At 44.1% G+C, this 17,474-nt stretch overlaps 2 protein-coding genes across 2 annotated transcripts; both read left to right on the plus strand.

Annotated features, from left to right (window-relative positions):
- The first annotated feature begins 1,309 nt into the window (after nt 1-1,309).
- On the plus strand, nt 1,310-10,836 carry pgm2 (phosphoglucomutase 2). Its single transcript, XM_071533029.1, has 13 exons — nt 1,310-1,492; nt 2,800-2,967; nt 3,326-3,517; nt 4,501-4,584; nt 4,849-5,042; nt 5,341-5,530; nt 5,631-5,728; nt 6,296-6,476; nt 6,819-6,912; nt 8,216-8,345; nt 8,636-8,828; nt 9,395-9,528; nt 9,657-10,836. Exons 1-13 carry the CDS (start codon nt 1,418-1,420, stop codon nt 9,757-9,759), a joined length of 1,836 nt encoding a protein of 611 aa, XP_071389130.1. The 5' UTR covers nt 1,310-1,417; the 3' UTR covers nt 9,760-10,836.
- Nucleotides 10,837-11,074: 238 nt separating this feature from the next.
- LOC139655588 (TBC1 domain family member 1-like) lies at nt 11,075-13,009 on the plus strand (the record flags this gene model as incomplete). Its single annotated transcript, XM_071533028.1, has 2 exons — nt 11,075-11,191; nt 12,361-13,009. A coding segment is annotated over exon 2 (606 nt), but the record flags the coding sequence as incomplete, so codon positions are not given.
- Between the last annotated feature and the right edge of the window lie 4,465 nt (nt 13,010-17,474).

Genomic DNA, 17,474 nt, shown 5'->3' on the forward strand with positions numbered 1-17,474 from the left:
GAAACGATGGAGAATGTGACAGGACCCAAGAAGATTATATGGGGAAATGGTAAATTTGGTGCTTTAGAACTGACAGTGCCAAGCTGACTCACAAAGGTTCAGACAAATGGCATATAACCTCACAACTTCAGCCTCTAATTTACTGTCACGGAGCTGTACATTGGTGTCATGGATTAGAGTTTGGGCATCTTTATTTGTAAACATATTGTTCATCTTCAAAATAGGCTACTGATTGCTTAGACTGTCCCAAGACAAGCATAGCTGAATTTCCGAGGCCTATGGTTTGTCTGGTTTGTTAAGCCTGTGGGTTTGGTTCATGTTGTGCTATATATTTGTATAAGGTATGCTACGGCTCACTGGAATATTCCAGTAGCCTATTAAAACACTGCCTGAACTACAGGGACGGGGTATAGTGCGCAACTCATGCTGCCTTCCCGCGCGCCTCCGATTTATTAAAACCTCCTCCTTCCCAGGTTTTAAGTCAAAATACGATATGCGACGCTTCAAGTACGTTTGTCGGAAACGATAACAAAATTAACCCTGTAACACAAGATGTTGATGGGTGTTTTTTAATTGGAAACCAAGCAGCACAGAGCTACTGTATGCTGCAGTGGTTCAAATGTGAAGGAGAAAGACCATATAAGGCTGGCTAATTGATATTTAAATTATTTACTAAACGTTGTTGTAGGTCTATATTTAATTTCATGACACACTAAGGTTAAACATAGAGTGAAAAAAGACAGCAGTACAAATTATTTACAAACAATGCTTAGCCGCATACCACATAAACGGCCAGGCACCTTTGTCGCATGTCATCCCTCTCTCTCCCATCTTTCCTGTCTCTCTATACTGTGACAGTCTAATAAAGCAGAAATGCCAAAAATATATATGGTATAATTAAAAAAAAAAAATACAGCACTTGTTGAAATTGCGTCCATGCTCTCTGTCCCACTATGTCACATCTCGCTAACTTGGGCTACACAGAACATTTCCACTTAAATCTTTGTCTTTCTTTTAAGGTCTTCTTGTAATTCTGTTACTTAACCGTAGCTGCATTGTAAGCATTCTCTACACACTGGTGATTGTGTACTTCTATTTCTAATAATAAAAAAATAAACCCACTTTCCTAGTCGTAGTTACCACTTTGTTTTGTGCGCCCATCTCGTTATTACGATACTTACGGCACCACTTGAAGGCAACACCACACTTCAGTCACGGTCACACGACGGGAAACTCGTGACCGACGCTTTACGCGGCCCTGCCCCCTAACGACGTGACTCCGCCCCACGTCGTGGACAGCAGGAAGCCAAAGTGTTCACATCCACACTTTCATTTTCTTCCTGTGAAACCTCAGTGTGTTCATATTGACCCCGTGTGACCACAACGAGCTAGTCTCTGGACTCAGGAACAGGGAAACATGGACAACGGTCTGTCCACAACCGGCGACATCAAGTTGGACCAGGCCATCAAGCAGTGGCTGGAGTATGACAAGGTGAGTTGACAGCCAGCTAGCTTGAGGTCCTTGATGTCTGTTAGCTGGCCAGCTGAATGCATAAAATGTTACCTAACTTTACATGTTACCTAACTTTACCAGCGAGTAGTGGTAAATAAACCGGTGGGTAAACCATGACAACCACCAATGTAAGCAAGTCTTACGAAAAATAAATAGAATAGTCCTATAATACTTTTTAGAAGGATGCCATACAAATACCACAGCAAATCTGCAAAGGCCCTATAGGAATATTATAGGATTATTATAATTAACTTTATATCATAGGAAAACGACCATAAGGTATGATGAGGTCACTGTAAACTCGCTGTCGAATATCACAAACACGTAGGAACATTAGTGTTGTTGTTTTTTTTTTTGACAGGCAAAATTAATTATATTTTCAGAAAAGCATGAATTTAGACTTTTTTGTAGACCCATATATAACCTGCATCAGTCTGCAAGTCCATGCAGCACACAGGCAGAAGGGATGAGCATCAGGTCGGTCATTTGAGGTGCAGCTGTGATGATGCGGGCTACAGGACAAGATCCTGTTCATACTAGTGTGCTGCTGTGTCACACCACTGAGCTTTCATTGCAAAGACATGTGACTGTTAGAGACAATAATGTGACATCAGATACAGTCACATACAGTATGAATGGAATGATAAACATGACTGGGCCCATTATATTTTCCATAGCTTGTTTAATTCACCAAGGCACTCCCTTTAAATAGCTGCTATTTGAAGAAAATCGAGTTACCAGGGAGGGAAGTCCCTGCAGTCTGTACTGTAAAGACACTGAATGAAAGTGAAAGCTTTTCAGAATTAGCACCATGGTCCGCTCCATGGAGTCTAATATAAGATCATTGGAAATTTCACACAGAGGAGGCTCAGCCACACAGTGTAAGAGCTTTGTAATCAGAGTAATGTGCATCCAGCCATCTGACCAACACACGCAGATTCATTTGTGGCCTTAAGAAGGCATGGGATGCCACCAATCAGGTCCAACTGGAAAAGGGAGTCAAATTCATTAGCCTTTAACGACGAGGACAGCTTGCTGAGCGGCTGGCTCAATCTTGTGAACAGAAAGCCCAAGTGTCATATGGATCCACTTATTCCTGGTAGCTAATTGTGACCAGAGGTTCAAATACTGGAGCAGAGAGGAAAGATCAGCTGACAGACAAAAAGAGTTGGAAGCTATCTTACAAAATTTAATAAACTTACCAATGGTGATGGATATAAAGGGCGCCCTCTTCCTGCATATGACAATGTGTGTTTGTGTGTGTGTGTGTGTGTGTTTCCTCCTAGAACCCCAAGACAGTGTCTCTGGTGCAGGGCCTGGTGAAGGACGGGGCAGTGGAGGCTCTGCAGAAATGCTTCTCCTCCAGGATGGAGTTTGGCACAGCGGGCCTGAGGGCGGCCATGGGCCCCGGCATTTCCTGCATGAATGACCTCACCATCATCCAGACCACGCAGGTAGAAAACCTACCGTACACACACATGCATATTAAACACCATGTCACATGCGTGGCCAGACACACACACACACACACACATTCTTGATTCTGGTGTGATTCTTGTTCCCTGGCGGTGTTCTATAGCAGTTGAGACACTCCAAACTCTCGCGGCAGACTGCATGGTTCACATGCCAACGTCCTGTTACCCGTCATCATGTGATCTCAATGCAGCAACCTTTCTCACCCTCCTCTTGTCCCTACACCGCACATTCCTCACTTCCTCTTTCTCCAAACTCACTCTTCTCTTATTTCCCCATGTCTTTTGCCCAATTTCACTCTCCTTCCCTCTCCCTCTCCCTCTCCTCCCTCCCTCCCAGGGCTTCTGTCGTTACCTGGAGGAGTGTTTCGGGGACCTGAAGGAGCGAGGGGTGGTGATCGGGTACGATGCCCGGGCCCACCCTGCCAGCGGGGGCAGCAGCAAGCGCTTCTCCAGACTGGCTGCAGCCGTCTTCATTAGCCGAGGGGTGCCAGTCCATCTCTTCTCTGACATCACCCCTACACCCTTTGTGGTATGTTCAAGATCACATCAACTTTTATAATTAGTTTTTTACATGCCAATCACATTTAAACCCTAGGAACACATGGATACAGAAGTGCTGCCATGCTGGTAACATCTTTTTAAATTCCTGAAAGAAACCAAACTGTTAAGGAGTGACGTCAGTTTGCCTGGTGTCATGTTGGTTTATTGGAGCGGGTGACAGTGGGACCGTGGCTCAGAGGCTACAGGGCAAATTCCACTGAAAAAAACACACTTTCACCCAGTATACATGTTGCATAATACACAAACACACACGCACACACACACACACACAAATCACCAGGTTATGCCCAGTTTAAGGCTCATGAAGGCAGCATTCTTGTGACCTTGAGTCCACACATATATACCTACAGGCCTTGTTGATTTTGTCCATAAAACCACACCAGATATTCTCACTGTCTTATAAGATTTTGTCTTGACAACAGTGTACACTTTTGATTGACATGTACTCTTTACACTGAAAAGTAGTTTACCTTGCCCATCATTCATTTGCAGTACGACAGTTACATTATCTGAGGAATGAATCCTCACAGTATCTTATTTTTTGGTGGAGTGACTCATGCCCCCGTAGTAATTTTTATACCAATCCCTCTCAGCCAATCAGGTTTACTGTGGGCGTTCTTGGATCACGCACACGTTACATTAATCACTTTTGTCTGTAGGCTCATAGGCTCATAAATGATCTGCACACACACAGACTTGATTATTAATTATCCCCATGTTTGAAGAGTTGAATCTATCAGTAATGCCTTTTGCTGTCACTAGAGAATGTGTTTGTCCAGTAGTGATAACCTGATGCTTCAAGGCCCGGCCCCTATAGTCTCATGTTAGCTCGTCTTTCAACATATCTGTGTCCATGTATCCGTCTGTATGTCTGTGCTGTGTATCATATGTGATCTAACATGACCTTTGAGCGCATTGGAGGGTGACATAATCCTCTCCTCCTCCCTCCAGCCGTTCACAGTGTCCCACCTGGGTCTGTGTGCTGGTATCATGGTCACTGCCTCTCACAACCCCAAACAGGACAATGGGTACAAGGTAACACTTTTTACTTACTCAGCATTTGTCATATTTTTTTTTCTGATAAAAGTTTTTGTAGGCTCATTGATTTGGGTCAGATTTGTTAGCAATGTGCACACCCACTGATTCATATTGCACTACAGTGGAAATAGGAATGCTGCCCAGATGTACAGAAAAACACTCGCAAGCAAGCTGAGACCTATTTTATATACTCTTATATACTCTCAATCCATTATTGCCCCCCCATCCTATCTTCCTCCCACCGCTCCACCTGTGTCTCAGGTGTACTGGGAGAACGGAGCCCAGATTGTGTCCCCTCATGACAAAGGCATCTCCAAGGCCATCGAGGAGAACTTGGAGCCTTGGCCTGAGTCCTGGAAGGCAGAGGAGGCCCTGAAGAGCCCGCTGCTCCAAGACCCCTACCAGGACATCCACACACAGTACTTCACAGCCATCCAGAAACACTGTCACCACAGGTACTCAGCAGACAGAAACCAGGCGACACAAATGCGTACTACTCCTTGTTGACACACTGCAGCATAGGGGAATGGATGGTGATTGAGAAAAGCATGGAACTAGATAGACTGTGTTTCTTAGTTGATATCTATCAGTATTGAAGGTCTGATACTACCAGGTCATACTAGGACATACGCACAACACTATAGAGTTGAAACATAGAACTTTTTTGTTACAATTAGTCAATACACGGACACATACAGACATTCAAAGACAACAATACAAACTTTGTTTTGACCCTGGTTCTTTTCTCCCCAGGGAGATAAACAAGAGTTCAGAGGTGAAAATTGTTCACACATCTGTGCATGGTGTCGGCCACACCTTTGTCCAGGCAGCTTTCAAGGCCTTTGACCTTCACCCTCCCTACGCGGTAGAGGAGCAGAAAGACCCAGACCCCGAGTTCCCCACCGTCAAATATCCCAACCCTGAGGAGGGAGAGGGAGTCCTGGTACACACTACACACACACTTCATATACAGTCAGTGTACAATACGTAGATGGTGTTGTGTGACGGTTGAAGGTGTAATGTGTGTTTGTGTGTCTCTGCAGACCCTGTCGTTTGCCCTGGCAGATAGAGAAGGAGCCACTGTGGTGTTGGCTAATGACCCTGACGCTGATCGACTGGCCATTGCTGAGAAACAGAAGAGGTGTGTGTAATATCACTGCTAGTGAATGATGCCAGACACTTTTAAAACATCTTGAATGTTTGGGCCCATTTTGTTGTTTGGTGGTGTATTTTTCTTATTCCAATGGATAACTGATCAAACGTAGACGATGTGATGTAATGTCAAGATATTTACAGCGCAGCTACAATCTAGTTTAATAACAGAAACATTTTCAGCTATCTAAAACATCAGCAGTAAACGGGTTTGGTGTCAGTCCCTCAGAATCAAAGAGCAAGAGCTTCTTTCTAGACTCACCATTTTGCACCGACGTTCAACAATCGTACAGAGAGAAATCCATCTTGAAGAGGCAGAGAGACCAATTTCTCCACCAACAGTAGCCTCAATAGACCAGAATGCAATGCAACCTATAACATCTCTCTCTCTCTCTCTCTCTCTCTCCCTCTCTGTCTCTGTCTCTCTGTCTCTCTCTCTCTCTCTCTCTCTCTCTCTCTCGCTCTCTCTCTCTCTCTCTCTCTCTCTCTCTCTCTCTCTCTCTCTCTCTCTCTCTCTCTCTCTCTCTCTCTCTCTCTCTCTCTCTCTCTCTGTCAGTGGACAGTGGCGAGTGTTCAGTGGTAATGAGTTGGGAGCGTTGCTGGGCTGGTGGGTGTTCCGCTGCTGGAAACAACAAAACCCCGACGCTGCTGCTGTCAAAAACGTCTACATGTTGGCCAGCACCGTCTCATCCAAGATACTGCGAGCCATCGCTCTCAAGGAGGGCTTCCACTTTGAGGTAACACAATCAAGCTCCAGACTATTTTTGTTACAAATGTGAAACTCGGGAGCAGCACGGCTTAAAACACAAGACGCACTAAAAAAGCACATTAAAACACGTCAAGTGAACATTGTAAACTGCAAAAACATATGCACATGTTTCCATACTGCATAAAAAAACATATGGAAGGCCTACTCTCGCTTCTTGGCTAACGGATACTAACAATACACTTGAACACACTCTGTTTTAAGCAGGTTTCACCATAGTAAACCAGGCAGGAGTTCACATTTCAAATCATGTTTCCACTGATTGCCTTAATGCTGCTGTTGTAGTTTATGTTTTCACCTTTTGTTGGGACAGGAAACGCTGACAGGGTTCAAGTGGATGGGAAACAGAGCCAGAGACCTGCTGGACCAGGGGAAGACTGTTCTGTTTGCCTTTGAGGAGGCCATAGGTAAACGCGCACACACACACACACACACACACACACACACACACACACACTCTCACATTAATGTTGACATTGTGTACTGGTACCATCACAGGAAAACAGTACTTAGCAATTTTTGCTGGCATGACATTATATGAGTTTGTGTGAGTAATGGTGTCCTAGATGTCACAGGCAATTTGATCTGTCTAAAAGTGTTCATGTGATGTAAATTTGATCTGAGATCAGATGAGGGACAAAGGGCAACCTACTGTTTGAGAGTTATTAAAACCCCTTTACCAATACACAGGATCTGATGAAACTATCCTTTGTGAAATTCAACTAGGATGAGCCTATTTAGAAACCTTTGCATGTTAGGGTAAAGTATGTCACTGGGGTTATGAACTAGGCCCCATCCATCACAGATGCCTGGATCTTTTTAATCATCAGATAGCATGAAGACGTCAGGCTTATTTCAACTGTGGACCATGGTCTTTGTCAGTGGTCTGTGGTCGAACTCAAACACAGCATGTGTAAAAGAGTGAGGTTCTACTCTTATGAAGGAAAGGAGTCTGGCTCAAGGAATTAGACTATCACAGGTGGTGTGTCCATTAAAACGCAGGAGCAATGAGTCCGTTTATCCATTTAATTTAGATTGAGTCCATACAATGTTGATGTAGGATAAGTAGTTGAATGAATTGTTGGTTTCTGTAATAAACAAACCAGAAACATTCCACACATCATAAAGTGTACATTAATATATATAAATAACATAGCCTACTACAAAGCATAATAAGCTAGACACCTGACTTAAGTTACCAATATATAATACAAAACTATACCGTTTCTGTGCTCTAAACACAATTACAAGTGACGTCATCATTTCATTCATAAAATATCGACAAACTTTCAAACAATCGCAGGTGTATGGACCTGATTAATCAAGGCCCTACGCGCACCACAACGCGTGTGACGGTCAGGGCTGGCGCGCTGCTGCACGATGGGAAGGGTGCGCTGAAGTCCCGGGATTTTCCACAGCATGTGCTGGGCAAAGGTCATTTTGGGTTAATGTAACGGATGTGTATGCACTCAGACACACACATACAAGGTCACATACTCTACTGCATTCCCATATAACATGATTAAGGCTGTAATTGGAATGTTGTGCCTTTCACGTGCGCTGTTGGCAGCAGAAGACAGAAACGAGTGTGCAAAGCAGGGTTGGAAGTTTGTGTAGAAAGGATGAAGCATTGACAGGGTCTTGCGTGTGTGTGTGTGTGTGTGTGTGTGTGTGTGTGCGTGCGTGCGTGCGTGCGTGCGTGTGTTGCAGGATATATGTGCAGTCCCTCTGTACTGGACAAGGATGGGGTGAGCGCTGCAGCCATAGCAGGAGAGATGACTTCCTATCTAGCCACTAAAAACACAAGCCTCTCCCAACAACTCACTGCCGTCTATGAGGAGTAAGACACACATTCAGTTCACTTTGAATTCTGTCACTTCAGTGTGTAAATTGAAACTGCAAAAGACAGGTTGAAAATTATATTCCAGAGAACTTAATGTCCAAAAATGTTTCCACTTAAATCCTCAATATTTAAACTTTTTAAATGATTGCATTCCTCTAAAACATTACTATTTTATAAGCGTGGGTCTTTAGATAGCTTATAATGGCAACACTTATTAACTTATTACTTAAACTTATTCCACAATTTTTTTTTTTATTTCACTCCGGCTCTCCCCTCCTCGTCCTCAGATACGGCTACCACATCACCAAAAACTCCTACTTCATCTGCCACGACCAGGATGTGATCCGCAGCCTGTTTGAGCGCCTGCGTAACTACGGCGACCAGAAGGCCTCCTACCCCACCGAGTGTGGAGGCGTCTCCATCACCGCTGTACGAGACCTGACCACCGGCTACGACAGCAACCAGCCTGACAACAAGGCTGTAAGGATACACACACACACACACACACACACACACACACACACACACACACACACACGCAGATCAACACACAAAGCACTGCCAGCCTCTGGCATATACTACTGATTTTCCTCCACAATTACATTTTTTTCCAAAACATTGCTCTTTCATTTGTTATTTCCACCTAGGAGAATATGTTTTACCCCAGTTTGTTTGTTTGTTTGTCAGCAGTATATCTCAAAAACCTTTGAACAGATTTCCATGAAATTTGGTGGACAGATCGGCCCTGGGCCAAGGAACAATTAATTTGATTTTGGTGGTGATCTGGATCTGGAATTTCTGCCATTAGATGAATATCTTTTTTTTAGTCATGACTATGAAACTAACTAGAGACTTGATTTCAAATCCATGCAGTTGAACTTGATATTCATTAACTCCAAGTCCAAATTACTACTTCTTTTAAAATTACTGTTGCAGCAGAGGCAAAGAGATAAAAATCAAATCTTCATCTGTTCCTCCAAACAAAAAATCTTCATGTTTCTCTCTTTCCATCTCTCCATCCATCGTTCCCTCCTCTCCTTCCCCAGGTTCTCCCCACCTCCAGATCCAGTCAGATGATCACCTTCACCTTCTCCAACGGGGGCGTGGCCACCATGAGGACCAGCGGCACCGAGCCAAAGATCAAATACTACACCGAGCTCTGCGCCGCCCCCGGTAACAGGTAGGTCGTCATAGAGACCAGACCATCTTCCCATAGTGACAAAACTCCTAACTGTGAAGGAGGCCGCAAACTCAGTTATTCCATTATTTCATATTTTATGTCCCTCTCTCTTTCTACTTCTCTCCCAGCGATGTGACGCACCTGCAGAAGGAGTTGGACGACTTGGTTGATGCCATCGTGGAAAACTTCTTCCAGCCACAGAAGAATAAATTGCAGCCCAAGCCGGAGTAACACTGATATCCCTAACTGCATATATACATACACACACAGGACCAGTTATGACTAGTATCTCTGACCAGCATTTCACGCGATGTCTTAACTACTGTAGAGGGGATTGTTGATTTAATACAGGCTTCAGTTTTATTTAGAAACTTATTTTTTATTACTTATTTTCCTACACTGTTGTTTAGATATGCCAGTTGCATCGGTGAAGGATCTGGATACCATTACCTACTAATGAATCTGACTTGATACCCATTTGATAATCAGCAGAGTTTATGGCAACCTCTAACCTCCACTTTGAGTTTGTCCACCATCTGTTTGTTTGGGGCACATGGCTCCAGTGCCAGTATACCCCCAACAATCACAATGCATCACAGTCACATGGTTTGGATTTGGTTTTATCTCTATGCTGGAGCTCTTAAATGAGAACTGTGAAATGTCACACTGCAGCTGCAGTCTTTCTTGCTTGTTGAGTGTGGAGATAAATAGATACGCAGCATATATTCACTTCTATGTAATAAATATGCATTTCGCACTGTGCTTCAGCATCAACTACAAGGCTTCTAAATACCAAGTCACAGAAGAGTGTAAATGAGAACTGCTAAAACTGATATTGTTCAACTGATGGATATGTTGTGTACAGAAATTAAAGTTTGAATGTTAAAATGAGTTAAAAGCAGAGTATAGTAGGAACAGTGTGGCTGAAGTGAGATTTTGATGTGTTTTAAAGCCATTCCAAGTATAAAAGGGCTGTGTCATTGCAGAGCTGCTAGTTTGTAAAATGACTAAAGCTTAAAGCTTTACAGCACCACCAAGTGGAGAAACCTTGTTACACCCTACACGAATTTGTCAGATGCATCCATTGCTTTCCTTGAAATGAATTGTTAAAACTCAAAGGGATTCTTGACACCATCAAGTTAAATACACAATTGAGATCATTTTACTTTCCAGCATTTAGGTGATCTTGCTTGAGTACTGTAATTCAGAAATGGGCGGTTAGCAGTCTACCTTTCCTTGTGTGGTTTATCTTTAAACAATGTGCTGAAACTGCTTGTTTTCTTCAATAAAGAACCGTTTATAACAGCGCATGTGGAGAGAGAGAGAGTGATGAAGAGGGCGAGAAAGGACCACGCACACACACACACACACACTCACACTCACACTCAGACAGACATATCACATCTCCATCCTCCAGCAGCACATGCATGAACCATGCACTTGTCATGCTCCGTCAGAGTATGAAGAGGAGGGGTGAAGGGAGGGAGGTAGTGCTGGCTGGCCACGGTCGCCCCTGTCTACTATATTTAGCTCCAACCTCAGGAGAGCGTCGGCCGGGCTTGTGTAAAGCTGTGTGTGCTGCTCGGACACACTGCAACCTCCCTTGGTCACGCTTCAAACACTACAGGCACCGACCGGAGTGCGGAGTTGTAGCAGTGAAAAGGTACGGCTGTGCTGGGGATAGGAGGTTGGTTGAAGGACAGGCGCGAGGAGGATAATGTTATATTGATGAAACTATCTAATATGCAGTACGGAGAACTCTACATATTCATCGCGCGCACCACGCTGTTTTGGCGCAACGTCGTGCGTAAAAATGAGTTTCGTGCGTAAAATTGCAATAATTGGTGGGATAAGGCATGTGAGGCTGCAGTCTTGAAACATGAAATATTGACTTCCGTATTCTATTCTGGTGCAGCAGAGATTATCCTCTAAAAATGTTATGTTGCATACAGATGAACCCTTTTCGAATATTGTTTTTATATTGCAAGGTCAAACAAGAGGCAGGTTAGTAGCCGCGTTTGTTTTATTCCTCATTAACTTGATGTGAGCCATTTGCATTATGTCGCTCTAGCAATTTTTCAGCGTTTGTCGCTTATTTTCCGTCACTGGTTTGATTTTACACACAAAGTTATAAGACAGCGTGGCTTGGTGGGCTTGTTTTGGTTTTACCCCGCTGTTGGCACACCACTGCTCTCTCTCTGTGTGTGTGTGTGTGTGTCTGTCTGTATCTGTCATTACAAGTTGAGTTATGTTTGTTGATTATGCAGTTGAGGGCAATGGAGGTCAGCTGGAGCTGTTTCTCTCTCACACACGCAACTGGCCAACTATGAGCCTCATGGTGAAACTGCCAAGTTTTTGTGGGCGTTTGTGTGTCCTTGAGACTGTAAGTGTAGGTCGGTGGTCAAGCCAAATGTTTCTTGTAGGAAAAACACACAGCCAGGTGACGACACTTAAAAGCAGATCAGTTCCTTGTTTCGCCCTCCAAATGACCCTGTGACTACTACACTACAGGGCTCCACTGGGTCATAGTACTCTAGTGTGCTGGATTCAGTATCCTGATAGAATGTGTTAAGAGTTGTGCTGTTTCTAGTGTGAACCACAGCCACACGGTCACAGTGAAAAGAAGACATGGGGCACACATTCAGCAGGCTCAGCACTAAACTTCTAAGTTGATACTAAACAAATGTTTGCCCAACTATATTTGCTTGTATTCCTGGTCTTTTGTAAACTGAACAACACTTGTACACCCCTATGGCTATCCTTCTATATAGTGGATAAGTATGAGGAGTTTTCCCTTAAGCTGTCAGTCCTCCAACTGTTTTATCCTAGCAGGTAATAGTAAGGCAGTCGGCTGCCTCGTCCAGCCACACCAGCCATGGAGGGACTCTACTTCGAGGTGAAGCCCAAAAGAGATGACGCCCTCAGGCCCAGGCCAGGGAGCTTCGAGAAGCCTCTCCCCAAGCTCACCTCCAACCGTCGCTCCTGTCCATCGCTCTCACCTGCCACCTCTCCCACTGCCACCTCTACCAAGCCGCGCCCCGATAAGGCTGACACTCCAGCTGGGGGAGACATGGAGGAAGAGGAAGAGGAGGTACGATACAGACTCACGTTGATTGGCTCCCTGCCGGTCCACCACCTGACCACCATGGCCATGCTGCCCTGGGTGGTGGCTGAGATCGGGAGGCCTCAGCCCGGGGAGAGGGAGCCGGGCGCAGGGGGTCGGTCTGGAGGACCGTCCGAACCCACCGCCCGGAATCAGCCGGTGTTTCTGAGCGTGTCGGCGTCCAGGGTGCAGTGTGTGTGCGTGTTTTCCGAGGGGCTCGCCTGGGATCCTCTGTCACACATGGTGCTGTTCGAGTGTCGCCCTCACCGGGTGACCAAGCTGATTCACAACAGCCAGGAGCCCAGCAGCTTTGGCTGCCTGGTCAGAGAGACGCAACACTGCGCCTGCTACGTCTTCCAGTGCCAGGACAGCACCAAGGTAGGCGTGTGTGTGTGTCTGTTGTTGAATATGAGATGTCATGACCTTACACACTAATCTCTCAGACTGTAGACCTGATATACACACTTGCACGTGTGACACACATGCTCAGCTTCTTAAAGTTCACAGAGAGATGATTTCTCAAGTTACACAGCAGAGCAGAGATGAAGGAGGAATGGATTAGAATGACATGAGATAAAGGAGAAAAGGAACCAACCTGGCAACAATCTCCTCCTCTACTGGACGATAAAAAGCTATGTGTGCATTTGATGTGACCGCATCAGTATTTGTTATGATGTGTTGCTATGCGAAACTGGATACAGTGACAGTGGCAACCCAGTTACACTGTGCTTTTACTCCCTTCGACAACACAAGCATACGCCAAAAAAACATGCACTACACATACACACATTCACACACACCCGTGACCTCTAATTCCTGTCACCTCTCCACATGGCGTGCTTTGCCAGCAGCCTCTGCGCTCTGTAAAGTTGCAGCTGGTGCCGGAGTCAGGCCAGAGACATTTGATAGCCATCTTCATTACCATGCCACACATACCAGGGATGCCAGTCTGACGGTCAAAAGATCAGGGAGATGGAGACAATGAAGGATATTAATGAAAAACTAAATAAACCAAAGAAGACTAAATAGTTTACATCAGGATGACCTTGATGTAGGACAGTTTTCTTTGCTCTCGACCAGGCACATGCGCACACGCACAGGCATGTATAACAAATACTGGCATAGGCCTCGAAAATATAAATAACAGCCTGCATGTACTATTTAATGTAGGCTACTGTAAATATAACTGTGTGTATATCACTGAGTATGTGCAGCAAAACTGCACACATGTAAATATACACAGTATTTACACTAGACATCTCTTGGTGGCTGGGCAGGTATTTGTCTTTTCTGCGAGTCTCTGAATTTGCTTGCCGGAGAGCGAAGGAGCTTGTCCTACATCAACCAAGCTGCGCCTTCAACCAGGATGTGGAACCGGGTTACCATGGAGACCACTTCCTGTGGCAGGGGGCTGTTGTGATGAGTGTGTGTTGTGGTTTGTGTGCTTGATGTGCTCGCTCGCTCTCTCTCCAACCCTTCCCAGAATGTGATGATGATGTCAGGTTGTCCCGGCCACCTGTTGCTCTAGCTGTGTCACAGTGGGCTTACACACACACACACACACACACACACACACACACACACACACACACACACACAGGCTCGTGTGTATCTGTGCTGAGTATGTATGTCATCCTTGGGGTGGGACGTCACATGCTTTGTTGTTTGTGTGCTATTTTGTGGCGAGGAATGCTTTCGTTTATTATTTCTTGTGGTATGTGTTCTCATTTAAGACTCATATAAATATACTGCAACACACACACACACACACACACACACACACACATACTGCACATCTGCGGTGCTGCCAGCTGGAAATTGGAAATTGCCCTCACATCTAAAAGAATGTAAATACAATAAAACTTCATCATATGGCTTTATTGCTCAACCCACCCCCTAAAAAATAAATAAATTGCAATTACAGCACACTGGTCCATATACCATAATACAAATATCCATATAAGAGGCATTCTTAAACTGCAACACTTACTGGAGCAGATCCTAGAATGGGTTCGGGAGCAAATCTAGGTCTCAAACAAAATTACCCTCACCGTCCCATCTACAGGAAACACTGAAACACACACACACACACACACACACACACACACACACACACACACACACACACACACACACACACACAGTATCACACTCCGTATCTGCGATTATTGTCAGTTCCAGGAGGAGGAGGTGATGCTACAGTAACTGGCAATTACATTACATTACAATTGCGTGTACAGTAAACAATTTGTGTGTGTGAGAAGAGAAAGAGAACGGTCATGAGAAGATAGAGGCCAGCTGCTTACCCAACATGTTTGGATTGCTGAAATTGCTGAAAGCTTATTCAAAATATGAGATGGGAAATATTTCTGCACAGTCTCCTTTGCTGATTGAAATTGGGTTTTTTTTATTGCTTATATCAACAATACTCTCTGTACAATGATTTATTCATACGTGCTGGACAAGGCCCAGAGAGCACAGCAGAGATGTAGGGCGTGACGTCTGGTACTAACAGTCTTTGTTTGCAGTAAAAATAGTCATTATGGAAAAATGCATCAGCAGTCCACAGTTTAAGCACAGCAGACATAAAGAGAAACTTCCCCTCCAGCGCCCAGGGGATGGGGACTATTTCAGAGGAGCTGCTGGTTTTCCCCTGCTCTCTTGAGAGCACAGTGTTAAAAAAAAAGTAACCACTGGGTGTCACCATTGAAGTGTTAGAAAGTTCCCAATGTTTAAATGCATGGTTTATGAAAGAACTGGTGTTTGTTGCAATGCATAGCAGTGGTGGAAAGAGTACTAGAAGCCCTACTCAACTAGTACTACTACTGTTACTTTGCTGATATTTTACTTAATTAGAAGTAAAAGTACTGGTGTAAAAAAAGTAAAAAGCTGATTTACAATGTACTCAGAGTAAAATTTACTAAGTTACTTTTTTAGAAAAGAGAACATTGTTAGCTGTGATCTTTTCCATACAATTCTAAAAGGCTGAGATGACAGAGTTCAAACTAGATTCTTTTAATTGGAAAATTTGGAAATTACAAAATAAAGTGCACAAAAAAGTAAAGCCAGATTAGTCTTCTTTCTTTGCGACTGGCTCCACAATTGGCCAATTCAGGGTAGTCCAGTTTCTGATGCTTATGGAGAGCCACAATTTGTACTCTGTAATGGATGTGATGAAGTAAAGATGTACTTACTTGAAAGTAGGCTACAATTACTGACTTAAATACTTAAACAATTATGCATTGTTTTATAGACAGATGCATTCTTGTTCCACTTCTTACTTTAGTAGAAATATAAGGGTCCTTGATGGTGTTATTTTGTTATTTCTATTATTTTGTTTGAAGATCTGGCAGTGAGACAATGGTGTAGGAGTGATCAGAGGTTTCAATCTCCCCACTGTTATCTCCCCAGTACAAACACTTCTAGTTCTGCACCAGCTCATTTCCAACCACAAAAGTGGTGCCAGGGACAAAATTGTATCAAATGGGGGTCCGTGGCCCAAGGTCCTTGACATGAAAACATTTGGAAACGTCTGGGCCGACCACTAAGTTACGGTTCACTGTTTCATTGCTCAGTAGCAGTGCCTCCCAAGGGCATTCATTCCTGCTGCATTGGGTCTGTTCTGCCGCAGCTGGAGCCAGGAAGTGTTGTTTACATTCTGCCATATCAGTCTAGCTCATAGAAACACCCTGAAACATCTAAACTATAATCTGAAAACCATCCGAGGTCTACCGCCTAAAGTTTGACTGCCCCGGGACAGGAACTGTGTCCAGCCCATCTTCTCCCAACCATGCTCTCAACGCATTGGCGGATTTAGCTGCGTCAAGCCAGCCACAGATAACAAGCATTAAATCGGACGTTAGACGATTCGCCTTCAAAACAAAGGCGCAAAACTTCGAAGAATATGGCTAGTTAACTAATGGGAAAGACTTTATTTTGAAATGTATAACTGGAGGTGCAATGTTTTTATTCTGCCTGGCTTGACATTGGTCCACAGGATCATCAACTCAACAGCGATTTGAAGGCTTGAGGGAGGAAAACCAACTTTCCATTGAATTGATTTGGAATCGTCCCACACTGTCAAAACCAAAGCTTTCTGAAAAGTACTTGGAGCCTCTTGGGGAAAGTTTATGGCGGATGGGATGAAAGCGCGACTCCAAAGGTTCAACCTATTCAACGTCAAACCAGAACAGAAAGATGTAAGTTTAATGTCTGTGCGGTTTTGTTTCTTTACTTTGTGTGCCATGCTAAATAGCCAGTTGGCTAACCGAGGTAGTTAGCATTACAAGCTAGCTAAATTAGTATAACTTAACGTTAGCCAAGTTCAAGAAGCTAACGTTAGCTAACTCACGAGTTGTTACTGTTACATTAACTAACTCTGGCATAATGGTCGTTACAAGTCAAGTGTACCCAATGATAAACGAATACATTTTCTTATTGCCGCAAAATGCAGTTTTCGCCATAAATCATGAACTTATTTGAATTGATTAACGTTAACTGCTTGGTTTGACAGAATTGCGCACAGGTTTGACTTAACGCCAGACTTGGTAACGTTATCAGTGATACCTGTCTGTTTTACGGTCTAAATAACGTCTGAACAGTCGTCAGAAAAACTCCCTGTGTGTTTTTTGGCTCGTATCCCTTGCGCTTTGAAAAGGAATGTGAAATGCAACAGTAGATAGCTACTGAAATGGGCATTGCAGATACCATGCAGTAACGGGCTGTGATACCTACTGCAGTAGTTTGTCGAGTACAGTAGTAGTTAAAGATAAAGTAGTAGTAGTAAGGTAGTTCTGGTAGAAAATACCACCAGCCACCACTGAAAGGTAGCTATTGGTCATGT

The sequence above is a fragment of the Centroberyx affinis genome, unplaced genomic scaffold (genome assembly GCF_046629955.1).
Source record: "Centroberyx affinis isolate AG114_WGS23_722 - 3 ecotype Tasmania unplaced genomic scaffold, CSIRO-AGI_Caff_v1 ptg002310l_1, whole genome shotgun sequence".
Classification (NCBI taxonomy): domain Eukaryota; kingdom Metazoa; phylum Chordata; class Actinopteri; order Beryciformes; family Berycidae; genus Centroberyx; species Centroberyx affinis.